General features: G+C 46.9%; 1 protein-coding gene and 1 long non-coding RNA gene across 5 annotated transcripts; one reads left to right on the forward strand and one right to left on the reverse strand.

Annotated features, from left to right (window-relative positions):
- The first annotated feature begins 8 nt into the window (after positions 1-8).
- Slx4 (SLX4 structure-specific endonuclease subunit) lies at positions 9-27,431 on the forward strand. Of its 4 annotated transcripts, XM_010644057.3 has the most exons (16): positions 24-81; positions 456-606; positions 707-843; positions 4,830-5,057; positions 7,480-7,669; positions 8,790-9,002; positions 11,012-11,214; positions 11,344-11,660; positions 12,707-12,935; positions 13,321-13,409; positions 15,132-15,278; positions 15,819-15,985; positions 16,499-18,738; positions 24,818-24,920; positions 25,534-25,929; positions 26,351-27,431. In XM_010644057.3, the coding sequence occupies exons 3-16, from the start codon at positions 765-767 to the stop codon at positions 26,700-26,702; spliced, it is 4,953 nt and encodes a 1,650-aa protein (XP_010642359.1). In that variant the 5' UTR covers positions 24-81; positions 456-606; positions 707-764; the 3' UTR covers positions 26,703-27,431. The 4 variants fall into 4 exon arrangements, with proteins under 4 accessions (XP_010642360.1, XP_010642359.1, XP_019066186.1 ...); XM_010644058.3 differs by lacking the exon at positions 456-606 and having other exon boundaries at positions 9-81; positions 26,351-27,430; XM_019210641.2 differs by lacking the exons at positions 24-81; positions 456-606 and adding an exon at positions 2,512-3,266 and having other exon boundaries at positions 764-843; positions 24,821-24,920.
- LOC104876159 lies at positions 23,033-26,344 on the reverse strand. Its single transcript, XR_784263.2, has 3 exons — positions 26,256-26,344; positions 25,485-25,576; positions 23,033-23,488 (listed from the first exon to the last, which is right to left on the reverse strand). It is a non-coding gene; the product is annotated as an uncharacterized LOC104876159 (long non-coding RNA).
- Positions 27,432-27,564: the final 133 nt, after the last annotated feature.

The raw sequence follows: 27,564 nt of genomic DNA on the forward strand, positions 1-27,564 counted from the left end.
ATCCAGTCCTGGTGGGGGTGTTGGCGGCGCATGCGTCGTCGCGTGTATCACCGTTGAGAAGGTTCCGCTGTGTCTCGGGAGGTAGGAGGAGTCGGGGTTCTGGGCTGGCTGTCGGCACCCGGGAGGAGAAGGGCCTGTCATCTCGGGCTGTTCTCGCTCTTCTTAGGGGCCAGAACCTTTCTCGCTTGTATCCCACGGTGTCCCCTTCCAGGCCCGTAATCGCGGCGGGGAAGGGCTGGCCTTGGGGGGAGGTGGGGAGGGGAGAGCTGGATAACGCCCTGGTCCCAGCCGGAGCCAGTTTGGCGATAGGGCTCCTCCGTCTGGCTTTAGGGCTGGCAGCAGCCCCTGGCATCTCTTCGCCAGGGAGGCTCAACCCTTTTCATAGGTAGCGGATTGGGAAAAGCGGGAGAGTCGTCCCGCCCTGATTCATTCATTCCCTTTACGCCTGCTGGCAGCCAGCACCTGGGTAGGTACGGTTGATACGAACCCGAGGAGTCCCCTGCCTTCTGGGAGCTTGCAGCCTTGTAGGATCCATTATCATGTCATTCAGCAAAATCGATTGAGCACCTACACGGATGACTGTCTTGAGACTCAACACAGCGTGAGGTTTGCTCTGTCTACTCCCCACATTCAAGAGGGTAAATTTTAGTTTGCTTTAGCCTGGTGTTCCAGGCCCTTGTGACCTGACCTCTGCCTTTCCCTACAGACCTCTTCTGCCCTACCACGTTCTCTTCACTCCGATTATATCAAACTCTTTGGAGTGCATGAATTCAACAAATAGTTGCCAAGCACTTATTACGAGCCAGGTACCAGATCAGCTAAAGGGAATACAAAGCAAAATAGGTAAGTCTGTGCCCTCCTCAGTGTTGAACTTAGCTGGGGACTAATAGTAAAAAAAGTATTCAGTCGATACTTCAAAATCACACTGCCTTTGTTTGATCTCTGCTCTGCCACTTCAAAAGTGGTGTGACATGACCCAGTGTAAAGAAAGAATGACAATAAGCCGATGTGGTGGCATAGCCCTGTAATCCCAGGCCGGGGCAGGAGGATTGCAAATTTGAGCTCAGGCTGGGCAACTTGACAAGACCCTGTTTTAAAAAATATAAAAGGTGCTGAGAGGGCTGGGGATTTAGCTCAGTGGTTCCGGTACCTGCCTCCCAAGCGCAAGGGCCCAAGTTTGATCCCAGGTACCAAAAAGGAAAAAAAAAAAAAAGTGCTGAGAATGCTGCTCAGTACTAAAAAAAAAAAAAAAGTGACAGTAGACTATTGTATAAGATTGTTGTAGGGATTAAATAAGTTAAAGATTGGAAAGCAGTTGGAACAGTGGCACACGATAAGCATTCAATAAGTATTATGTATTACATATTATAGTCTGATATTGTGATATGTATCACATGTTATAATCGGATAAAACCATGTGTGATGGGGTGGAGGGTTTGGTTCAGTGGTTCCACCGTCTGCCTCACAAGCACAAGGGCCGGAGTTTGATCCCCAGTACAAAAAAAATAAAATAAATGTGTGATGATAAGAGAATGTGGGGGAAGCTATGGAGAGGATCCACTTGGAGAAGGCCTCTCTGAGGAGGTGACATGGAAGGCGAGATGAACTAGCCATACAAAGTAGATTCTAGGGATATCTTTCCATTCTGGAAAACTAAATGATTAAACAGATTACTTGGGTGATGGCGGCTGCATTACTGTATTTGAAGTAAAGAACTTCCTGCCACTAGGTCATTCAGTTTTCATTTTTGAATCCCATTGAGCTGGGTGCCAAAGTATATAATCACGTCCATAGGCCCAGCCTTTTCACACAGGCAGTGTTCCAGTCATCTGAGTTTGGCGAACTCTTGTGGGCTGAGAGGTTAGAGAAAAGCAGATTTTTCTGTTCTCCTGACTATTCAGAAGCCATGTACTTTTTTCTTTCTCTCACATTACAACTTTTGCTAATAGATCTCTATCAGGAGATTAAGCTGATAGCTAGAGGTCTTCATTGTAGCGAAATAGGTTCCCTAGACTTGGGAATCATCCTGTTTCTGTGGCACCTGGCATTCATGGGGTTTGTTCTGCAGATTTCAGTAAAAATAACACCCTTCTCAAGATGCACATATTTATCACATGTGTGATAGTGGGTTTCTAGATACCTGTCCTGTGTTAGGTTGTGATGTCCTTTAGGACAAGCATAGTGTTAACCAGGCTGTGCTGAGCATGTAACAGGGCACTGTTACTCTTAAGACTTCTCCCAAACTCCACATGCTCTTCTACCTTCCTGGAAGAAATGATATAAAATGGCAATATTGCTGGGTGTGGTGGCGCACGCCTGTAATCCCAGCACTCAGGAGGCTGAGACAGGAGGATCGCTGTGAGTTCGAGACCAGCCTGGGCTACATAGTGAGTTCCAGGTCAGTCTCAACTACATAGTGGGACACTGTCTCAAAAAAAGCCCAAAATAAATAAATAAAATAAAATGGCAATGTCTGTCTAATCACACTTAGATGTTTTTGGTTTTCCTCAGATAAGAAATTAAAGGAAACGCTGTACTTTATCACTATGGAAATCTTGGAGGATCTGAGTACTGAATTCACATGTAATCTTTCTCTGAGACAGCTGTTACACCACAAAACGTTCTCTGAGTTGTGAACTTTAACTGAGAGAAACTTAAACATGTTATTTAACTACGGGCTCAATATGAAGAAAGACATTTAAATCATTCCGAAGAGGAAAACAGTACTTTTTGTCAGTTGTGCACATTTTCCAAGTAGTAGCTCAGCAAGTAGTAGAGAAGAACCTTAGGCCGAGCGGTGAGTGAAGCTCGGCTAGGCCGGTGCACAGATTTGTGTTTTCCTCTTGAGGACATGCCTCCAGACTGGGTCTCACTCCCCTGAAGACCACCAGCCTAAAAGCGTTAAAACTGCTCCAAGATGGATGAGTCAGATGATGATTTTAAAGAACTCTGTGCCAGCTTTTTCCAAAGAGTGAAAAAAACTGGAACCAAGGAAGTGTTAGAAGACAGGAAGACAAAAAAATCTTCAAACAGCACTCAGATAAGCGCATCAAAGAAGACCAAACAGTCTGCCACCAGGAGCAAAAGCCATCAAGGCACTTCAAAGAAACCTCCGTCATGCGGCCAGGTCCGTAGGGCTAAAAAGCAAGGGGCAACCAAGTCTCAGGGAAGTGAACCTGTTCTCCCTGTGAGTGGAGAGGGAGGTGTGCTTGCTCCTTCTGTGAATCCGGCTGTACCCCAGGATCAAGCACAGAGCATCCAGACAGGTAAACAGTCAAGAACCACTGCCAGGCCTTTTTAGGGAGGACAAAGAATGATTCATACTGTTTTAAACCAGGGGTCAGAAAACTTTCTAAAAAGTCCACGTAGTAAATATTTTGGATTTACAAGCCATACAGTCTGTAGCACAGCTAAAGCTGGCATTCACTGTCTGTGAGTTCAGATCTATAGGTTAAACCAACCTCAGAAAATATTTGAGAAAAACTGTTTATATCAAACCCATACAGAAATTTTTCATGTCATCATTCTCTCTCTTTTTTTTTTTTTTATTGGGGACCAAACTCAAGTCCCTGTCCTTGTGAGGCAGGCAGCAGAACCACTGAGCTAAATCCCTGGCCCCATGTCATTGTTCTCTTAAACAACATAGTAATAATGATGTAGCATTTACATTGTATTAGGTATTATACGTAATGTAGATGTAACAAAGTACAGGGGAGAATGTGCAATGGTATGTGCAAATAGTATGCTATTTTATATACGGGACTGCAGATTTTGATATTCACAGGGGCCCTTGGAACCAATTCCCCAGGGATACAGAAGGACAGCTGTACCCAACTTTGCTGCTATTGTGAATGCAGCTGCATAGGACAGTATGAAAATGAATAGGTGTGGCCTTGTGCCAGTAAAATCTTAACTACAAAAACAAGCAGCCAGCCCCAAGACCCATTTGCTGATTCCTGTTTTGAACAATAATAATAAGAAATAGAATTCCTGTGTAGCTTTTTAACGTAATTATATTTGGAGCCCTCTACTTAAAGAATTTACACAAACAAAAATCTCTTTCTTAAATTCATTCCAAAGTGGGTAAGTTGAATGGGCCAGCAAGTTTGGCTACTGAAGGCTGCAGGGGGGTGCAGTATGGGTTTAAATCCCACAACGTAGTCCTTCCTCTCTCTCCCCCAAAGACCTTTTATACTTTTTTGTTTGTTCGTTTGTTTACAGCAGCTCTCTTGCCCTGCTGTCGTTGATATACTGAGCTGGATGCTTAAGATACATTCTTCATGCAGAACTGAAAACTACCCTTGCATATGTAATGTACCACAAGCTCTCTGGGCTCCTGAGTTCTGTTTCTAAATTTTTCTCACCTTCACTTCCTGATCTTAAATAATGCTTTTTGTTTTTTGTTTTGTTTCATTTTCCTCCTGTGGAAACAGCTCTCAGGAGTAATGAGAAGTCTGAGCAGAGACATAAAACTTTAGTAATGTGCACAGGCACATTTACTCTTTCATTCTCCCTTTGTGCATCTGATGAAAGCTCTGCATGATCCCTTAGAAAACACTATACACATGCATACCTGCAAAAGTGACGCACAACTTCAGGGGCTTGTGGATCCCAAAAATAAACCCCAAGCTCCCCAGCAGTCACTCCCCACTCCCCTCCTGCTATCGATATGTTTACACTGCTCTAGGCAGTAAGGCTGCTAACAAGCAGTCCTACTCATACTTGTCAAACCTAAACTTGTTGGTAAACGTGGCTCTAGCCTGTATCTGGTTGGAAAATCTTTTATTTCTCCAGATAGAACATGCTATGAATGTTTTCCTCCTTGCTAGAGAATTCTCCCAGTGGCGATGCCCGACCCTCCCTGTCCTGTTTGATGACAACAGCTATGCCAAGTCCCTCCAAACCCCGTACTGCACAACTAGTTCTTCAGCGGATGCAGCAGTTCAAGAGAACAGACCCCGAGCGTTTGCGACATGCTTCAGAGGACTGCTCCCTCGAGGCTACACTGGAAGAAAATGTCCCACAGAGCCCTCAAGAGGAGACGGTAGCAGGAAACGGTATGAGGAACATGTTCAGTCTTCCAGAAATATGTTACAGTACTGGAGGAAAAGGGGCAGGAAGAAACCTGTGTTCATTTTGTTTCTACTCTGAGTGTACCCTCTGCCAGGTGTATTATCTTTGCCATTTTACTGGGTCTAAGTAGAGAATGAATGTCTCTTGGTCATTTCTTACTTGAGTTCTTTGACAAGAGACTTACTGCCTTTTTTTTTTTTTTTTTTAAATAATTCAGAGCATTTTACTTATCCTCCTGCTTTAATCTCCTAGGTTCTGGGATTATAGGCACATACCTCCATGACTGGCTCTCTTATTTTTATTTTGACTTTTTGTTACAAAATTTTTCCCTGCAAAGTTTTTTAAAATTACAGTGAACATAGCCAGATATGAAGGTACATAGCTGTAATCCTAGCACTTGGGAGGCTGAGGCAGGAGTATGGCAACAAGTTTAAGGCCAGCATGGGCTACACAGAGAGTTCAAATCTAGCCTGAACTATATAGGGAGACCCTGTCTCAAAAAAACAAAGGAAAACCCAAAAGCAACACATTACAGTGATCCCCTATAGCTTCCACCTAGATTTAACAACATTTTGCCATTATATACAGTTTCTCAGATCTTAATTGGCTATATTTATGATTCTCAAATTGGCCATAATCTATACCAGAAGTGGTTCTAAATACTCATGCCATATATTTTTTGTGTCTCTGTAAATATGCATGTTTCTCTTCTGTGTCATTGGACAGTAAGGTATAGACATTATAACATTTCACACCTACATAATCACAATACCATTGTCATGCTTAATGGTATACCACTACCTGGTATCGAGTTCAAACTCGCATTTTCCCAGGGATCCAAGGATATCTTTTGTAGCTGGTTTTCTTTCTGCAACAAGAATTCAGCATAAATTCATATACCGCTTATTGCTGTAGCTTAATCTCTTAAGGTTAGATTCTAGAATAGTCCCCTTGGTTTGGTTTTATTCTGTGTTGACATTAACTTTTAAAGAGTCTAGATGAGCTGTCTTATAAGATTTTGCACTTTCTGGATTTGCTTGATTATTAGCTCATGACATTATTTAACCCCTTCCCTCAGTTTTGGTATTTTGGGTACACTATAAGTAAATCAGAGGTCAGACTGGCTCCAGGTTATACACTTTGGCATCCACATACCACAGGTGCTTTGTGGTGTGTTCACATAATGTAGATGGCCCTACCTATCACCTGTGCAATGTGGAGCCTCATTTCTGATAAATGTATATAAAAGGAAAAGCAGGAAGAAACCTAGTGATGGACCTATAGCTGATCAGTGTGAAGTCTCTTGGTATTGCGTTTACTTATTTCCCCTTGAGAGCACTGCAGCGTCTCAGGCTGCCCCAGAGTGGCTTGGGAGTCACTCAGGCAGTGCCTGGGCCTAGCACCTGCCCTACATTTGATTCAGTTTTTCTCTGTGTATTTTCACATCATACCCAGCAAATGCTTAAGAAGGAATAGACCGTTTCTTTAAGAAATGAAGTGGGGAGCACTGAATATGTAGCTAAAAGGTAGGGTGCATGCTTAGCTTGTTTTGAGGCCCAGCCCAGGGTTCAATCCACAGTACCACACACACACAGATACAAAATATAGAATCAGAAGCTTTTGGCTTCAGTGGCAGGAACAACAGGCCATAGTATTCAAGAACCAAGGCCGGGGATTTACCTCAGTGGTGCTGCCGCCTGCCTTGCAAATGCAAGGACCCGAATTTGATCTCCGGTACCAAAATGAACCGAAGACCTGTGAAGTTCTGAGCATATCCTTTGTGAGTGCTTCAGGTTTGCCTCACAGTACTGGCTGGGCTACCTTGGGCCATCTCAAGACCAGAATCTGTCCATCCTTTGGTGTGGTGCTAAGCAGGAGATTCTGCCTTTTAACTGCCAAAGGTCATTCACTCTACCCTGGCTTTTCTGTCACGGGCAGTAAAAGGTCAGCAACAGTAAAGGCTGAACTTTGAGGAAACAACCTAGCTTCATTGTAATGGGAGCTGTGTGACCCTGCAATACCTGAGGCACAGGCTTTAGTGAACAGGGGAAAGATGAAAGGCAAGTTCCTGAGGATCTCAATATACAGAGTGGGCCTGGCCCATCAGCATCACCACATTTGGTGTCTGTTAGAAATGCAGTTGCCCAGGCTCTACCGGGACCCCCTGAATCCACGCCTGCGTTTTCACAACCTCCCTAGGTGCTCTGTGTGTATATTGAACTTGGGTGAGAGCAGTTCCAGATTTCCCAGGTCCCTGTCTCACTGGGCAGCATCCCAGGCCTACAGAGCAGTACTAGGTTCTGGTTTCCTGGTGTTCTCCCTGGCATCCGTCCCCTGAGAGCCACAGACATAACACAGAGGTCGGAGGCCAGCTTGTCTTCACAGATCTTTGGTGCTTTTCCCCAGGGAATGGACTGGCGCTCTCTGCCACAGACAGTGATGCTGCAGTAGCCTTGGTTCTGCAGCAAGAGTTTGGAAGGAAAGGTGCATCTGCACATGACGATAACCTGGACGAGAAGGGGTTGTTCTTCTGCCAGATGTGTCAGAAGAACCTCTCAGCTATGAACGTGACCCGGAGGGAGCAGCATGTGAACAGGTAGGAGCAGCACAGACCGTCCCGTTTCCTGCGGGAGTGACCTGTGGCTCTGGTAGGATTCCAGAGGTATTCGATGTGGTAATAGTACCTCAGTGTGATCAGCACACCCTTTCTGTGTGGTTGTGTTTTGTTTGTTTTTGTACCAGTTGGTACCAGGGATCAAACTCGGGCCCTTAGCAGAACCACTGAGCTAAATCCCCGGCCCTCTTGTTTTTGTTTTGACACAGGGTCTTACTGTGTAGCCCAGGCTAGCCTTGAACTCACTCTGTTTGAACTCAAGTTCACATTGGTCTTGAACTTGAGGCAATCCTCCTGCCTCAGCCTCCCAAGTGCTGGGATTACAGGTGTGTGCTTCCATGCCCAGAAACTTACCATTTTTACTAGACGATTTTATCAAGATAGAATTCACATACACAGTTCAACCATTTAAAGGACAATGTCCCTTTTGTTATTATGTCCATGCAGTTGTACAGCCATCATCACCATCAGTTTTGGTTTTGGACCATTTTCATCACCCCCAAAAAGAAACCCCAGGCAGTCACTCCCTTTTGCCCCTCCCTCATTTTCCTAATAACAACTAATCAACTTTCTGTCTCTATGGATTTGCTTATTGGACACTTCATGTAAGTGGAATCCTACAATTTTTGTCCTTTTGTGTCTGTCTTCCTCTGCTTAACATCTTGTTTTCAGAGTTCACCCATGTGGCCTGTATCACTGTGTTACTTGTTTTTACAGTTAAGTAATAAATAGCCCATTGTATGGAGAGATCACATATTTATCCTTTCCTTCACGGATGGACACGGGTTGTTTCCACCTTTGGCAAATGTTTGTGTCATAGTTGAACACCTGTTTTCAGTCCTTTAGGGCATATATTTAAGGATAAAATTGCTGGCTCAGAAGATAGCCATGTTTAATTTGTCCTTGTTTTCTTTAGCTGCCTTTGCTAACAGATGCCTAAATTTAGTGTGTGGAGCCAACTGCCAGGAGACGTGCAGGCTGTGAGGACTGGCTTTGGGGAACATGCGTAAGCCGTCACATCCTTGTTGACGTGGATCCAGCATTTGCTATGATCCACATCACTGGGGAGAGTGGTTCTCTTATGTTTACTATCTTCCTCCAGGTGCTTGGATGAGGCTGAAAAGGCACTAGAACCTTCTTCTCCTCGGATCCCTGAGTGTCCAATTTGTGGCAAGCTGTTTGTCACCTCCAAGAGCCGAGTCAGCCACCTGAAACAGTGTGCAGTGAGGATGGAAGTGGGCCCCCAGCTTCTACTGCAGGCTGTGAGGATGCAGACAGCTCCGCCTGAGGCAAGCAGCAGCCCTCTGACTCCCAGGTGAGGTAAAAGAAGAGAAGAAAATTGAGGAAACCAAATGATGATGTTTGTACTCAGTTTGACTTTTTATAAAGCTCTCTGTAGAGTTAAAGTACACCAGAGCCCCCTTGCCTTCTGGAAGTGATACATTTGAAGAGGAAATCAGGCAGTGTAGAGGGGGTTTTGCATGCACACAGGGATATCCATGGAGAAAATCTGATTGGATTGTTTAGTTTCCTTAAGATGTTTCCAGTCCATGATCTTGCAGTGGCTCCTCTAGAGAGTCTAAGGATTTGGTCTTCACTTTAACTCTTCTGGGTCTTGATTGGCCAGCTATGGCTTCAATCTTAGTGTAGTTCAGTTTTCATTTTGTTAACGTCAGATTATTCAGCACAGTTCAAAGAATTGATGAGACAATTTTTTTAATTTTCCTGAATTAGTGCCTGCATATTAAAATAGGAAGCCCCTCCATCATCTGGGAAAGCAGGTCCTTGGCATGCAGACCACAGACACAAGTGGCAGAGGGTCAGCTTGGCTCACTCTGCCCTTGCCACTAGGGACAATCACGTTAATGCCAACTTCAAACAGAACAAAGTCAGTGTGGGCCCCCAACTTCTTTTATTTCGGAACGTCTTCCCTTTGACAGCTGGCAAAAGCAAAGTGAAAGAAGGCCAAGTTTAGTGGCTGCCTTGTGGTTTGGCCACTGCCTTATACAGAGGCTATGGGCAGCAGGGCTGGGCCAGATCTGAGGTCCCAAAAGACAGAAGGAATTCTCTTAGCCAGTAAACCTGTCTGTATTCATTCAGCACATCCACATTAGTGTCCTAGGACAGGAAGCCTTCAGGTCTTACAATAGACATTATTTAAGCCATTGCTTGCCTCAGACCAAATATGTCTGCTTTTAAAATATCTTCAAGTGGGGATTTAGCTCAGTGGTTCCGCCTGCCTCGAAAGAGCAAGGACCTGTGTTCAATCCCTGGTACCAAACTGTCTTCAAGTATTGAAACTAGATGTGTGTGAAGCCTTTTAGAAGGCTGATCAAATAGGAAGCCATAAGAACTGGACACACGTAAGGGTCTTTGAACCTCCCCTCTGCTAAGGTCAGGCCTGGGTATCTGGATCTCTGGAGTGGTCCGAATTCTCTGACCCAGATGCACATGCCAGTCTGCTCACCTTCTTACCCCTGCCCACCCACTCATGTTTTTCCGGAGCCCAGGCCCTCTTTGCAGCCCAGGGGAGCAGCCCTAGCCTCACTGCACTCGTGGAGGTGTCTGCTCAGCTGCTCACCTTTCTCTCTTGGTAGCTGTGGTTATCATAGAGGTTCCCAGGAAGCTAGAGCTGTTAGGGCTTGCTTAGATCTTCTGAGGCTACACCTGAGAATCTCTAGCCATTGCTGCCCAGGGAGGAGAACATAAGCTTTTGCAGAAGCCAGAGGCATGATGAAGGCTGCAGGTCAGGAGGGGTCCTACTCCCAGTTTCCATCTGCCTTACCGTCCTACTTCTTACCCAGCCAGTGGGGTTCACACAGGCACCAGAGCTTCTATCCAGCCCAAAAATCCTTGTGCTAATCTCCCCAGGGCAGAGATGCTGTGTGTTGGCTCCTGAGGGTGCTAGCTCTTGGAGGCTGAAGCTGGGAGGCCCTTGTTTCAGGCCTTGGGCAGAGATGCAGTATAGCCAGGACTGCTTCAGGGGCATCTGAAGTTTTAGTGGACAGAGCTTGGTGGGAATCCATGGAGCCAACTCAGCCATTGAGTGTAAACTCCACCAGAAGGTTCAGCCACATCTAGGGTAGAAGGTACCACTGACAGCTCTGTTAAGAACCTGACTGTGCAGTGTCCACAAAAACAGACCAGATCCTCTCATGTTTGGAACTTCTGATTGTTTGGCCTAGATTGAATGAGCTCAGCAGTGAGAGCTGAAGCAGGGATGGCTCTGTGCAGGGAACACACAATCCTTTCTGTTCACCCCACATGAGGCAGACAGGCGTAGTCTCAGGTGAGACTCTCTCTGACCTTTCTCTTTCACTTTAGCAACCATGTTGGAGGTCGGAAACGGAAAGGAGCCACCACCAAGAAGGAGCCACTGAAGAGGCGGAAGGTTGATAAACCCGAGGTACCATCTGAGGACTTCCTGGTGGCCATCGCTCTGTCCCGATCTGAAATGGAGCAGGGTTCATCTGTGCCTGCACTCAGACTGGAAAGTGCTTTTTCTGAGAGGACAAGGCCAGGAGCAGGTACATGTTGCTGGGAGCAGAGGCCCTGGGGAGAATTCATTGGTCTGCTGGCAGCCAAGAGTTACAAGCAGCAACTTCCAGATGAGTGGACAGATCCATTACTCGCTGTGTCCTTCTGTTTATCTCTAGAGAAGAAAGGTCGCAAAAGAAAACCCCTGAGGCCCCCACCACAGTTATTAGTGCAGGACACCAGCACCACCGGTAGACAGATAGAGGATCGTGTGGCCCAGCTCCTTTTGGAGGAAGTAGAACTATCCAGCACACCACCACTTCCTGCCAGCAGGATTCTAAGGGAAAAGCTGAAAGAGGCAGGTTGGTGTCTACAGCTGCCTGAAGGAAAGGAGAACTTCCTGTGGGAGGGCAGTGCCCTGACCGGAGCTTGGGCTATGGAATGTTTCTACACAGCGGCCCTGGTCCCTCCCATTGTGCTCCAGCGGCCCACCAAGGTGAGCCCTTCCCCTCCTGGTACATACACGGGTAGGCTTTGGGGTGAGATGGACAGTTCCAGAAACGCAGCCCTTGATACTGTGGTTGGTGAACAGAAAGTCCAAGAAGTAGATCTGGGAGGAAGCCAATGGGGCCTCAGCTATAGCTTGTTTCTCTCTGCAACAACCAAATGGCAGTCCTGGTAGCCAGGTGTGGTGGCATGTGTCTGTAATCTCAGCACTCAGCAGGCTGAGGCAGAAGGATCACTGAGTTTGAGGACAGCCTGAACTATGTAGCAAGACCCTGTTTCATAAAACAAACAAACAAAAAATGACAGTTCTGGTAAGAAAAGAGGACTTTAGTTCCCAAAGTTTAATATTTCCTTGGAGAGTTTGTTTAAAATTCATAGTCCAAGCTGGGTATGATGGCACACACCTGTAATCTTAGTATACTGGGAAGATGAGGCAAGAGGATTGCAAGTTCAAGCCTGGCCTGGGCAACTTAGCAAGACCCTGTCCCAAGATTAAAAATAAAATAATATAAAGTAAAATAAAGCAGACTCCAGCCCCACTCCCAAGATGGCTGGTATAGTCTGTGTGTGAGGGGGTCCTAAGAATCTCCATTGTTTTTTTTTTTTTTGTACCGGCGATTGACTCAGAACCTTGCACTTGCAAGGCAGGCGGCAGAACCACTGAGCTAAATCCCCGGCCCAAGAACCTATATTCTAAATAGGTGCTCCAGACAGTCCTGCTGCAGCTGGTCCTGAGTCAGTACTTAACCACTTAGATGACACTAGCTGGGCGGTAGGCCTGGGCCTTTTTGACTCTGATGATCCTTTGTGGACCGGGATGCCACAGGATGAACTGGCCACGGCAGAAGCCTTTTGACACTGTGATAGGAAAAGCTTCCCAGGCTTGCTTCAGGCCACCCTTGGGGACAGTCCATATCCTGTGCTCTGTTTTACATCTAACCGTGCATGTGTGGGGTGGCTTCTACAGTGTGTATGTCAGTGACAGTGACCACACAGTCACTTTGGCTTTCCACCTTCTTACACGGTCTCACACAGGAGCCTGAGGTAACACTGGTGCTGCCTGTGCAACCAGAGCCAGGTATACAAAGGCCACCTGCCCTCCATAGCAGCTTCCATGCAGACTGCAGCCCCAGAGCCCCATCACTGTCTGCCAGCCAGAGGGAGCGCCAGGCCCTGCAGGACCTCGTGGACCTGGCAGAGGAAGGGCTGAGTGCCAGCCCGTGGCCCTGCAGTGGGGGCCTGGCCAGCTCTGGAGGTGCTACAGGTGAGTCCCTGGGTGGGATGTTTGGGCCAGCCACCCAGTCTGAGGTGGGGACAGACTGAGGGCAGCTGGGACCTGAGGCTCTGAGGCACACTCTGTGGGAGAATGCAGACTCTGGGTACTTTCATTTTGCTCTCAAAGGTTAAAATAATGTAGCCACTTGTGAATGTCATAGTTTTCTCAAACTTTAACCAAAGATAGGGCTACCTGGGATAATTTTGTCTCTTTTATTATCCTTTTACCTCCCTTTTGGGGAAGGTTGCAAAAATGTCTTGTGGGAGTCTGCTTTAAATGAAGTTGTCCTGAGATGCCTCGGTCCAGCTCAGCCAATTGGCAGTTGGTGTTGCTGGGAGGTGATACTTTTTTAATGTGCACACCTTTCTCTCAGGGTTGGATTTGGTGCCCAGCGGTGTTCCTCTGACCGGTTTTGCTCTGCCACCCAAGGAGAAGCCCTTTGAGAGGGACGACCGCACTTCGGTAGGTACAGGGGATTTGGCACTGTGAGCTGAGCTGTGGCTTTGGCTGCTGCTATTCAGTTCCCTGGTCTCTGCTTCCTTGATGATCATTGTACCCAGATAGCCTTTTTAATTCTTTCAGGAAGATACCAAGAAGGGCATAGCTGGGTCAAATGGAACAGTGATTGAACCGGTCTGCACCCCCACCAACAGTAGAGAAGGGTTCCTTTTTCCTCACAGCCCCGCCAGCATTTGTTATTGGTTGATTTCTTGATAACAGACATTCTTTCTGGAGATGGAATCTCAGCGTTGTTTTAATTTGCATTTCACGAATGACCAGTGATGTTGAACATTTTTTTTCTTATATTTATTTGCCGTTTCTAATTCTTCATCTGAGAAGTGCGTTTTTATTTCAGATGCACATTTTTAGGGTCTGTTTTTTTTTTTTAAGTTCTTTATATATTCTAGATAATAGCCCTTTATCTGACTAGCTGGTAAAAAAAATTTTTCCCACTCCGTGGGTTGTCTCTTCACTCTTTCAGGTTTCTCATGCTGTGTAAAAGCTTTTTAATTAGATGAGGTCCAGTTGTTGATTCTGTGTAGTATTTCCCATGCCATCTGGGTTTTATTCATGAAGTCTTTGCCTACTCCTATGTCCTCAAGCGTTCTACGTATTCTCTCTTACAGGAGATTTAGTGTTTCTATTTTAATATTTAGATCTGTGATCCATTTTTATTTTAGGTTAGTGTGTGGTGAAAGATAGGGGTAAGCCAGGAGTGGTGGCACATACCTGTAATCCCAGCACTTGGGAGGCTGAGGCAGGAGGATCAGTTTGAGTTCGAGACCAGCCTGGGCTACATAGTGAGTTCCAGGTTGTCTTCACTACATAGTGAGTCCCTATCTCAAAAGACCAAACAAAAAAAAAAGAAAAGAAAGAAAGATAGGGATCTAGTTTCAATCTTTGGCATGTGAATGCCAGTTTTTCCAGCACCATTTATTAAAGAGGCTATCTTTCTTCTAGTGAAGGTTCAGACAGCCCGTTGAGCATCCACTGGGCCTCCTGTCACCTCTCTTGGGGCACTGCTGCAATGGCTTCTGTCCATTCTGTCTGAGGACACTGTGAATTACCCTAGCAACTGAGCCCAGTGTCCACTTTGCCTCAGAGTCCTAGGAAAACGCTGGTTCTCTGCTGCCTCTTTTAGGCATCTGCTATGCTGGCTTTTCCATGGTTTCCTTCACACATGATAAGCTAACTGTGCCCCTTCTCTACAGGGTCCTGGGCTGGGCTGTAACTAACTGCCCAGTGTCTGGTTTTGGTGATGGACAGCAGTAGAAGTTGGGCTTTCCTTGGAGGACCAGGATTAGGATCAGTCCACCTCCTCACTGCAACTACCAGCCTGGGGTCATCACAATGCATAGCTGAGGAGTGGGGTGGGTCCCTGAACAGCGGGGCTCAGGGCTCTGGTGCATCACACTGTGGGTATGGCAACGCATGTGCACACACCCAGTGCTCAGGAGCCGTGATGGTGTGGGGACACCCTGCTGCATCCACTTGCTGGTCACTCCTATCTGAGGTCAGGAGTACACTGTAATAGAGGCCCAGAGAAAGAGGGTAGCAGAGGTGGAGAGGAGGGTGGGGTCCTGGCTCTTAGCTCACCCTAGCATCCCTCTGTTGGGAACCTCACAGCCGAGTTAGAGAAGCAGCACTGGGGGCTGATGGCTCTCTTCCTGTCCTAATGTACAGCTCTCCCTTGGGTTGCTTGCTGCTGATTTTGGTGCCATGGTCAATAACCCACACCTGAGTGACGTTCAGTTCCAGACTGACAGCGGGGAAGTGCTTTATGCCCACAAGTTTGTGCTTTATGCCCGATGTCCACCTCTTGTTCAGTATGTGAGTATGCAGCGTGCCTCCTTTGCCTCCTCACTCCCCTTTGTCCCTCCCTTTCTCTCTCACCCTTGCTCCAGAGTATGGTTCCCATGTTGCCAGTATCATTCTGCTTCTGTGGAGAAAAAGTAGAGGTGGGTTAGCTTCAAGGCTGAAAAATGTCTGCAGTTTTAGTTCTATTGAAAGAAAACTTTCCCTCCTCCAATTGTTTCTACTTTCCTCTATCTACATGATTATAAAGGGTCACCATCGCTCTCTTCAAGTCTGATTTACATGCTCAGTCTGCCAGAAAGTTCTAGAGTCTGTCAAGGGGAAACTAACCAGCTCCCTGAAATTTTAACATCCACCCCTAAAATAATTTGGAAAACAAAGAAATGCCATGGTTGAACCCATGGAATTATGGCCAAGAAAATGCACAACATTGGCCCAAACCTTTCTGGAGCATGGAACTCTGAGACTGGAGACTCATGGATATCTCAGATGGTCTGTTTGCTGCAGTTTACAACTACTCAGTAAGTATACTGCTATACTTAATTTCATCCTCAGGTAAATGATGAAGGCTTCTGTGCTGTAGAAGATGGGGAAGAGACCCAGCGTGTGCTCCTAAGCAGTGTGAGCACTGAGACCACCCACGTGTTCCTGCGCTATCTCTACACAGCAGACACTGGTCTGCCATCCCACCTGGCGTCTGAGCTGGGAATCCTGGCCCGCAGGTTGGGATTGCTCTTCCCATGGACTCCCCAGCCTGTGAGAGATGGTTTCAGGGTCAGCAGTTGACAGTTTGGGAGGGTTGTGCTGTAGAAGGGTCAGGGCTGAGGCCAGCAAGACCTTGGGTCCTGTTTATACTATTTAGTCCCAAGTTCATTGTCAGTGGTGCCCTTCACCAGGGCCTGGTAGCCAAAGGCATTCAGAATGAATACCTGAAGGGCTGGATATTTTCAGGGTGGAGAAGACTCTACCAGGCATGGCAAGGGGTGGCCCATCGCCTTCGCATCCCACACACTGAGCTTTTTATTTTTGATACCGGGGATCAAATTCAGGACCTTGTGCTTGCAAAGCAGGTGGTGGAACCATTGATCTAAATCCCCAGCCCCTACATTGAGTTTTTTGATTGTTCCCATGAGAGTCACACTGCTCTTCCCCTGAAGTCTCTGCTTGGCCACCCACCTGGCTGCCTGCAGGCACCTCCGTGCAGAGTGGTGGTGACCCACAGTATTCTGTTGCAGGTTTGGTGTGAGAGACCTTGTTGACCTGTGTGAACAAGTGCCTGCTGGGATGGACGTGGAGAGCGAATTACAGGAGGAGAAGGAAGATGAGAACTGTGAAAGCAGAGTGGAGAATTTCCAACAACTCTTGAGGTCAATGTGGACAGATGAAGAGGAGGAAGCAGAGACTTTGCTGAAATCTGAAGAAGACAGAGAAAAAGTGAATGAAGCAGATATGGAAGAAATTTACGAATTCGCAGCTACTCAGCGAAAGCTGCTGCAGGGTGGAAGAGTATCAGACACAGAAGAGGAGCCTGACCAGGCAGGAGAAGACAGTCTAGTTGCTGGACCTCCCCTGGCAAATGTCCTGGGAAGAAGCAAACCGTTGGTAAAGGGAAAACAATTACAGTTGTTGGGGCCAGGAAAATATAAGACCTCAGTCACTGGGGAAAATGCAAGGCAATCCCTCCTGCTGCCCCCAGGTAGATGCTCAGACAGGGCAGTGGATGCAAAGACCCACCAGCAGACGGCACCAAAAGAGGCACCTGGCCCCAGCACCTGCAGCCTTCCTGGGGGCAGCAAGGCTGGGAGACAAGAAGATTTCCCCGTGCACTCATTTGAGGTCCCTGCATATGAACAGGTGTTTTCATCAGCTCAAGTCTGTGAACTATCCCACATAACAAGTGATTACCAGGAACAGAGTGGCATTGTTAGAGAGAAGGGGGTGGAAATGGCTTGTGCCTCCACTCCACAGCCACACTCATGCTGCCTCCCATCATGGCTTCCTGGTGGCCAGAGTCCCAGCCGATCACAGCTTCATCTTTATCACACAAGTGATTCGTCCCCGTCCATGACCCAATCACACAATAATGTTTCCATGGTGTCCCCCAGCTCACCATGTCCAGCCCTACCATCAAAGCAGGATAATGGCATTCTCAAAGTACTTAAGGAGCCAGGTGACTGGAAAGGCAGAGGATGTCGTTCCATATTGGAATGCAAAAATAAGGGTGTCCTGATTTCCCCAGAAAAGTCTCTACCCATTGACCTGACACAGTCAATACCCAACACCTCGAGTACCAGGTCCCAGGATCCTTGCTCCCAAATGAGCAGAGAGAACGAGATCATCCTTTTACTGGATTCAGATGAAGAGTTGGAGCTAGAACAGACCAAAACAAAGTTGGTTTCTAATGGTCCTTCAGAAGGAAGGAATGTACTAGAAGTCAGCCACAAGTCCTCTGAGTTGTTTTCAGTCATTGATGTTGATGCAGATCAAGAGCTTTCTCAGAGCCCCCTGAGGAAAGAGGCTGAGCTGCATCTCGAGAGCAGGGAGGGACAGTTGGAGAATCAGGGTGCTGTGGGCAGCACACGGGCCTCCTGGCTGATCTGCAACCGTGAGAGCAGCCTCAATGAGGACAGTACCACAGATTCCTCCTGGCTGGTGCCCGCTACCCCAGTAGCCAGCAGGAGCCGGGACTGCTCGTCACAGACCCAAATCACAAGCCTCAGGACCAGGCCTCCAGAGGATAAGATGGCCCTGCCCTCATCCAGGGCCACCCCAGAAAATAGCACAGTGTTGGAGGCCACGCAGAAGTTCTCAGTCATCACACCCCCATTGTCACCCATGCCTCTAGGAACTTCAGGGAGTGGAAGGCAGGTCCATAGGAGTCCTTCCCTTTCCCAATCCAGGCGCCACAAGCTGTCTTCCCCAAGGGCCCCATGGCCCATGTCAGGAGGCCTCCCTGACTTCACTGGACCAGTCCAGAAACTCTCACCAGGTCAGGTAGCAGTGAGTGAAGTGGTGGAAGTTGGGGACAGTGAAGATGAGCAGGAAGTATCTTTTCATCAGATAAACAAAAGCCCCCTGCTGGACAGTGACCCACCAATCCCTGTGGACGACTGTTGGAATGTTGAGCCCCTCTCACCAATTCCAATTGACCACCTGAACCTCGAACGCACTGGCCCCTTGAGCACCAGCAGTCCCAGCAGTCAGGCCCAGGAGCCTCTGGACAGTGGTGACTGCCACTCCCCTAGATTCCTGGGCAGCACCCCCATCCGAGCAAGTGGCACAGCTGGAAGAGCATCTCTAGAGCAGTCCTTAGGAGGTGGCTCCCCAGCAGCCAGTAGGCTGAGCTTTCTGAATTCAGCCTTATGGGACGACTGGAACGGGGAAGGGCAGAAGTCTCCAGACCCAGAGGCTCCTCCTGCAGCCCAGACACTGTGTGCTCTCCGAACTCAGAAATCAGAAGGGCCAGAGATACCAAGTAAGTGGCCATTGGGGTCAGAAGTGGTCTTGTCTACCTCTGACAGGGCGTGGAGATCCTGGTGATAGGAAAGGCTGGCTCACCTGGCCAAACCCTGCCATTGCCTTGCAGACCCCTTTCCACTTGGAGGAAGGGAGACCGCCTGGCATCCAGCATACGCCAGTCAGTCTGTCAGTGCTTCCTGCACTGCTCTGCATCCTAACCATCACTACCTAGGCACTTGGTGAAAGTACATGTTGGTGGACCCCCTACCAAACTCTGGGCCAGCACCCCCAGAGGTGGCACGTCTAAGCAGTAAGTGTCCCATTTGCACCTTAAGATGGGCAAGTGTGGTTCCTCAGAAAGTTAAACATCAGGGCTGGGGGTGTGGCCCAGTAAAGTACTTGCCTGGTGTACTTGAGATTCTGGGTTCTATCTCCAACACCACACAAAAAAAGTTGAATGTAGAATTGCCATAGGACCCAACGTGCTTACATACCCAAAAGAACTGAAAACAAATCCTTGACGGTGCATGTTCATAGCTGCATTAGTCACAATAGCTGGAAGGTGGAAGCAGCCCAGGTCCTATCAGCGGATGGGTAAGCAGAATGTGATCCATCCATGTGGGGAATAGTGTTTGGCCATAAAAGGAATGAAATACACCTGCCACAGCATGGGTGCCTTCAGAGAACACTGCTAGGTAACAAAAGCCAGACACAAAAGGCCACCTATTACATAATTTAGTTTCTATGAAATACCGAATCCAGAATGAGAGAACAGAGGCTAGGGGTTGCCTGGGGAGGGAGATGGGAGTGACTGCTTATGGGGTACAGGTCTCCTTTGGGGTGATGAAAATATTCTGGAACCATAGTGGCACATGCTTTTAATCCTAGCACTTGGGAGGCTGAGGCAGGAGGATCTCTGTGAGTTCAAGGACAGCCTGGACTTCATAGTGAGTTCAAAGCCAGCCTGAACTATAGAGTGAGACCCTGTCTCAAAAAAAAAAAAAAAAAAAAAAAAAAAAAAGAAAAAAAAATTCTGGAACCAGATAGAGGTAATGGTTGACCACCATTGTGAATGTTCTGAATGACACATCTGTGAATTGTGCTTCACAAAAAGCAAAACAGACTGAGGTGTAGCTCAGTGGTGGGACACGTGCCTAGTATGCCCTGAGTTTGATCCTTAACACCAAAACAAAAACCCTCACAAATGGAGAAAGTGTGGGAGGCTGTGGGCCCTGTCCTTCCTCTTCCCCTGGGGGGAAGAAAGCCACTTCCAGCTTATTTCAGGAACCCTGGCTCACTCAAAATCACTCATGGGCCATGCACTTTCAGGGAGGAGGGGCAGGGCCAGCTATCCCCCATGATGAGGACAGAAAGCAGCGCTGAGGGTAAGAGTGACTGCAACCTGGTGCTTCTTGACCTCTTGAAAGCTTAGGTGAATTAGGCCACTGACAGCCCTCAGCCTTCAGGGGCTTCAAGTCACCCAGAGAATTGCTTAAAACATGCCTGCCCTGCCCCACACAAGAGGTTCTGCTTCAGAGGTCCCATGTGACCCAGAATTTGCATTTCTTACCAGTTCCCAGGTAGGGCCGTAAAAACTGCTGCAGGAGACTTTAGACTGGGGCACCTTGGTCTGAATCTGAGGTGGCCTTTAAGATGGTCTCTGAGGGCCAGGGAATTAGCCCAGTGGTCCTGCCCCCTGACTCGCAAGTGCAAGGGCCAGAATTCGATCTCTGGTACCAAAGGAAAAAAAAAAAAGATTGTGTGGTTATAAAACAAATGTCTGTGCTCCTCATTTGTCCCATTTCTCTTTAAAAGACTGATTTTAGTCTGGCATGGTGATACACACCTGTAATCCTCAGTACTATGGGCAACTGAGGCAGGAGGACTATAAGTTCAAGCCAAGCCTGAGCAATTTAATAACTCAGTAAGACCCTGCCTCAGAAGATTAAAAAAGGGCCAGGGATACAGATCAGTAGATCAGATTGAACCCTGGGTTTAATCCCCAGTACCAAAATAAAGGGGCTAATTATTTTTCATTGAGTTTATTGGTACCTTTTAGGTATACAATATGATGACATCCATCACTGGGAACTTGCACCTTTATATGATGTATCTTGGTTTTTATTTTTCCCCATCCCCTGCCCTCCCTTCAACCCCTCCACCCCTCCCTAGTCACAAAAACTGTTTCCATTTTTTCCTTTCCCCTACTCTTCCCAGTTTCCCTTCCCCTTTAGACCATTTCTTCCTATTTCACTTTTATCTATTACACATTTTGATCCATATTTACACTTTCAGTTTATCACATCAGAGAAACTATTCAATATTTACATGTGTGTCCTATTTATTTCACTTAAAGAGTATGGCCTCGGGCCAGGGATTTAGCTCAGTGGTGTTACCACCTGTCTCATGAGCACAAGATCCCAAGTTTGATCCCCCCCCAAAAAAAAAAGCATGACTTCAGTGTGCATCCATTTAGCTATAAATGTCTCTAGTTTCTCATTCTTTATGGCTGAGTAGTACTCCATTTAATTTTTTTAAAAAATCACATCTTTATCCAATCTCCAGTTAATGGGCAATTGGGCTGTTTCCAAAGGACTGATTTTTGTTGTTGTTGTTCTGGAGATTGAACTCAGGACTTTGTGATTTCCAGGAAGGCAGTGGAACCACTGAGCTAAATCACCAGCACAGGACTGATTTTTTATAGAGCATACATCAGTCTGGGTTGGAGATTGTTTTTTTGGGGGGACTGAAATACCTCACTCTAGGCTCTCCTTGACTTGACAGTTTGTGTTGAAAAGTCTGCTGTGATTCTCATGGACTTCCCTTTGCAGGTGATTTGTTTCTTTTCTCTTAACTGCTTATAGTATTTTGTTCTTCTGTTGGGTTTCTGGGATCTTGATTACTATATATCTAGGTGTAGATTTTTTTTTTTTTGATCATGGCTATTTGGAGTCCTATACACCTCATTTATCTGTATGTCAAATTCTTTCCCTCAGTTGGGGAAGTTTTCTGTCATTAATTCTGTGAAGTTTTTTTTTTTAATGTCATCTTTACTTTCTCCTGCTATTTCATGGGTTCCTATCAGTCTTATATTATTCTTCTTTGCATCATCTAGGGGTAGTTGGATCAATTTCTCATGATCCCTTACTGTTTTAAGAGATCTCTTTTTCATGATCACTCAATTCTATCTTCTATATCTGATATTCTATCTTCACATTCACTCCTTCTGCTGCCAATGCTTTCAATAGCGTTTTTAATCTCCTGGATATTTATTTGAATATGTTTCATGCATTCCATTTTTTTCCTATGCTGAGCATTCATGGTTTCCATCATGGTCCTTGGGTCATCTATTTTTTTTTTTTTAAATCTGTTTCTGTTCTAGAATCTCTAATCATGTCTTTCATTCTTATCACCATCTCTGTGGTTATCTGGGAAATTATTTGTTTTGAATTTTTCTAGAGTCTCATTTACGTGTTTTTTTTACTTCCTGTGCTATTCATTCATGGTGTCTGGATGGTTAACAGATTTTTTTCCACCTCATTTCCCCCAGAGTTTACCTTTGGTGAGGTGGAAGTCTGTGTTTGTGCCTTGTTTAAATGTCTTCTCATTTCTATTTTTGTTGTTGGTACTGCCCTTGGTTTAATTCCTGGGTTAATATAGCTGGTCTTTAGGTTTTGGGTTTCTCATTACTCTGAGACATTCTCATTTTCATAATACCAGGAGGGACAACTGATTAGATCAATCATAACACCTTAGCCCAAGCAATACAATTAGCAACACAGTAGCATCAAGAAGTTAGAAAATGACAATTTGTGGTACTTATTAATCTATCACCTTTAACTGTGTGAATTAAATAAAAATCGAGGACCAGCCCAAAATATGTTTATAGTGAATAAACTCTTTGATATAGCAACTCTACCCTTCAGGATTGGGACTTTGAAGGAGTTGGGAGGGAGGGATAGATAGGATAGAGAAAGGTTAGAAGTGAGGTCAGAGGACACAAGATCACACAAACTCTAGGAAGCTGCTGAAGAAAAGAGAAGACAGAACAAAATGTACACAAGAACAGAACAAACTAACAGCAATAGGGAGGTTAGAGACTCATCACTTTCTTTTAAAACTATTGACAATCAAGAGAAGGAAAAAGGAAGAAAAGAAAAAATAAATTTGAATTAGGACAGGAACAGGAACAAAAAGGGAGAGAAATGAAGAACCAGGTGGGAGAAAGAATGAGAGAAAAGAGGGAAAAAAGGAAAAATTTGATAAAAAATAGATTAAAAATTTAAAATGATTAAAGATGAGAAAAACATAACTTTGAAAATAAAAAATAGAGGGCCTCCTTCAGGATATGCCTCTGTTGACACAATAAACAGCGTGGGCAGGAGTGGGCAGATCTAAGTTAATTAGTCTCAGTAAGCCAGCAGCTGTCCCCTGAGGTCCAGGCTGATTTCTGGCTGCAAGGCCCAAGTGAAGATCTCTGACCTTCTGCCGGGTTGAACTCTGCAAGGTTCTACTGCAGGTTCCAGCTGTCTTTCTCCCTGAAGTTAGACCAGGTTCTGATGCGAGGTGCTGGTTCCTCCAATTACCAACTACGGTGGTGTGGTGATCCTTTATCGCAGATTTTCTTCACTTCTCCAGTGGGCTTCAGTTTTCATCTAGGAGCCTCAGGGAGGCCCTCTTTCTGTTGTTCATGGGGGACAAACACACACACCCCACTGTGTTGGTGCCCACGTGGCTGGGCTTCTCTGCTCCTCTGTGCCAAAGGCCTGATTTTTAAAAAAGTAACAGGTTTATTAAGATGTAATTAATATATCAAACTATCCTTTTTCTTGGGGGGGTACCGGGGATCGAACTTGGGACCTTGCACTTTTGAGGCAGGCAACAGAACCACTGAGCTAAATCCCCAGCCCTTAACTATCCTTTTTAAAGTATGCAGTTGAATGGTTGTTAGTATATTTACAGTGCTGTGTATCTGTCGTCATTGTCTAATTCCGGATGTTTTCATCACCTGAAATGAAATCTCATACCCATTAGCAGTCACCAGCCCCTGGCATCTGATCTTCTACTTTCTGTCCTTGTGGATTTGTCTATTCTGAACATTTCACAAAAATGGGATCATACAATACATTTTCTTCTGTGCCTGGCCTCTTTCCTCAGTATAACATTTTCAAGGTTTATCCATGTTGGACTGTGAGTCTGTGCTTCATTCCTTTTTGTATTTGCTGTCCTGATGAGTCATGGTGTACAACATTTTGCTTATGCATTCACCCATCAGTGAACATTTGAGTTGTTTCCACTTTCTGGTTATAAATAATGCTGCTTATGAACATTCACATAAAAGTTTTTGTATGGACATAAATTTTCACTTTGCTTGGGTATAAACTTAGCAGTAGCATTGCAGGAGATATGGTAACCTGTTTAGCATTTTGAGGAACTGCCAGCCTGTTTTCCAAAGTTGCATCCTGCCAGTAGTGTTAGGATCCCCCCATCCTCACCAACACTTCCTATTTTCATCCTCGTGGAGGCGAAGTGGCTGAGATTTTTATTTGCATATCTTTGATGGCTCATGATGCTGAGCGTCTTTTCATGTGCTTATGGGCCACCTGAGTGCCTTCAAAAAAACCTGATATCCAACGATGAGTGTAACTACTATATACCTAAAAAGTACCGATAAACTTAATGGGGAAAAAACAAAGAAATCTGATAGATCCTTTCCTGTTTTACATGGGTTATCTTTTTACTGTTGAATTATAAAGTAGAGATGTCTAAGCCTCCTAGAAGGGCTCAGTGTTGCCCACTGTCTGACACTATCATGTGTACCGAGACATTTTGAAGTGTTTTATGTTTAGTCCTGTGCTGAGCATTTGGGTTGAGCAGCCCCAAGAGCCATTCACCCAGCTTTAGTGGTGTGCAAGGCTCAGTCTTTGGAACATGCTGGTGTACTTTCCAACAGAAGACACGACTCCAGACTCTGAAGGGGGCATCCCTGCTCTCATCGGACAGAGCTGTATTTTTCTTGGTGACACATCCAGGACCAGAAGTGGTAGCAGATCCACCTCTCATGCTGATCTATGTGCTTCCTCTGTTTTACCCAGAAGGTGCTAATCGGAAGAAAAATTTGCCCCCCAAAGTGCCCATCTCTCCAATGCCAAGGTATTCCATCATGGAGACTCCGGTGCTAAAGAAAGAACTGGACAGGTTGGTGCTGTTCTACGCTTGCTCATAAATGGGTCTTTTCCTTCCTCTGCATAACCAGGCTCAGCAAATCTGGGCGCTGAAGGATCCAGCATGTGGCCCTCCAGGTCTGGTGGCTGCAGGCTGCTGGCTGGGGAGGAAAGTTCTACAGTCTGCTCTGCAGGGTGCGTGTGGCTACTGAGTAGTGGGGTAAACTAGCTTCTCCATAGACTGATCCCACATTCCTGAGGATCATTAGACGTCAACAAATGAGCCTTCTTTGGGTTATGCACTGAGAGATAAGTTTCCACGCCCCTGTTGTTGGAAGTGGGACCCTATCCATGCAGTGTGAGTAAGGAGACCTCATTTTTAAAAGAATGTAAAAGCAGTCACATCCTAATGAATATTGCTATGCAACTTGGGCACCTGGGGAAGTTACTGCTCCCACCATCATACAGAATGCTGGGAGCATCTCCTATTGGAATATTCTTTTGTATAAGCTTAGATGGCACTACGACAGATGCTGACCTCTGTATGCTCATAAAAGTTGAACATGTATGGTTTGGACCCCACAAAGCCATTCCTTACATCTCTTGGTCCTTGATGTTTGGTCACATTTCATCTGTGTCCCTGGCAGGTTTGGAGTCCGTCCTCTTCCCAAACGCCAGATGGTTCTGAAACTGAAGGAGATTTTCCAGTACACTCACCAGACCCTGGAGTCAGATTCTGAGGAGGAGATGCAGTCCTCACAGGGGCTACAGGAGATGCCTTGCAGCCAGACCCTCTCCACTGAGACCTACAAGCCTTCCAGGGTGGGAGGCTGCATCTCACTAGAAGCCACTGAGGGTCTCAAGATCCAACAGTACCAGGGACCTCAACATCAGCAGAAGCCCAGCCAAAACATCCCACACCAGAGCAGGCCACCCGCTGAGAAGCCACCTGCGGGGTCTGATGTTGACACTCAGCTCCCAGCCTCCCAGGAATCTCTGGCCACCACTGTGGACAGCAGTGACAGCTCCTTCAGCTCACAAAGGTAACCAGGTGGAAGCAATGGTGTCATTGACATTATGTGACCTCTGACCAGCAGGTCTGAGAATGGGCATCAGGGAGGCTTAATAACCAGTGTTCTGAATCCCACTCCTGGGCTGAAACTGCAGGAAGCCCAGGCAGTTTAAAAGGCCATACCCTGAGCCCCCGACATGCCTTTAGAATCTGTCTTCCTTGCCCTGATGCCTATACTTTCTGGCTAAGGGGAACCCTGCCTAGGATGGCCCAGCTAGGGAGCCCCAAAACCACAGTAGCCTGTGGGACACCGTCAGGAGCAGCCCGCCTCCCTGGGTGGTTGACGCCGCTGTGTACCAGGCCCTGCAGAGCCATGGGAACTCTCCTTCCTTTCAAGGGTCTCCTGGTCTCAGGCCGGAGAGAAAAGGTGTCAAAATGTCTGTTCTTTTCAGTTCCTCCTGTGAGTTTGGAGCCACCTTGGAGTCTGCAGGTGAAGATGAGGAGGATGAGGGTGCAGGGGTCAGTGCATCCCAGGCAGCCAGCCAGGCACCAGACACGGAGGAAGCTGTGAGACGTTACATCCGCTCCAGGCCGGCGCTGTTCCGTAAGGTGCTCACGTACCAGCCACTCGAGCTGGCTGAACTGCAGGCTGAGCTGAAGCAGGATGGCATTCGCGTGGCCATGGGCAAGCTGCTGGACACCCTGGATGCCCTCTCCATCACCTTCACCACTGCCGCAGCCCGGAAGGAGAAGCTCAAGCAGAAGGGACAGCGGCAGAGGGGCAGGAAGAAAGCACGGAATTGACAGCCCTGCCCCTCCAGCAGCCTGTGGCTGTCTACAACCAGGACCCCTTACCCCCCTGGCCATCTGTAGGGAGGCCTAGCACCCAGCACCCAGCACCCAGGCTTCCACAGACACTCCAGGGCCTTGGGACAATGAAGGCCCTGACCCCCTCCCTTCTCTGGCCGCCTTCTGGTGTGGCGGCTGGAGCACGTCTCCCACTGTATGTATAGCCTTTCCCTCCCCTCTGTCAGTGCCACAGTCTCTCCTAGCAGGGCCCTATCCGTGAGTTCCCGAGGGGAAGGGGGCATGCCCACTGGCCAGCATGAGGCTGGATTCTGCCACCGTGTGTGCACTGGGCCCAGGTACAGTTGCCCCATGCATGTGTTCTGACAGGAAGGTCAGGTCCAGCTTACCCCAGCCCTCCAGCCATCTCAGCCACTACCAGCAGACCAGGCGACCACAGTCTTCCGTACTGCCACGCTCCAGGTGCAGCTCCTGGCCCAGCCATCCTGGCTAGACATTTGTCATCACCAGCAGTCTCTAAAGGACAGAGCAGAAAGCCCCAGCACAACTCTGTAGCCCTCAGAACAAGCATGTGTTTTGTTACCAGGATCTATCCTGTATTGAAGCCCTCTCCAGCACTAGCTAGAATGCACAGTGGGCCTCCGTATCCTGTGAATGTCCTTGTCTGTCTTAAACACAGCACAGTTGTTTTTATATGATGTGGAATAAAAACAAAGGCTTTGTAAAAACCTAGGTGCTATACTCCAGACGAGCCACGAGAATAGGCAGAAGCCTGAGGCTCCGCTGCGTGTCCAGTGTCCCCAGCCTTCTTTGTGCCTGTCTTTATCTCCCTACTTCCTTTGGTTTCTAGATAACAGAT

Source organism: Fukomys damarensis, unplaced genomic scaffold (genome assembly GCF_012274545.1).
Source record: "Fukomys damarensis isolate Sample0158 unplaced genomic scaffold, DMR_v1.0_HiC HiC_scaffold_34, whole genome shotgun sequence".
Classification (NCBI taxonomy): Eukaryota; Metazoa; Chordata; class Mammalia; order Rodentia; family Bathyergidae; genus Fukomys; species Fukomys damarensis.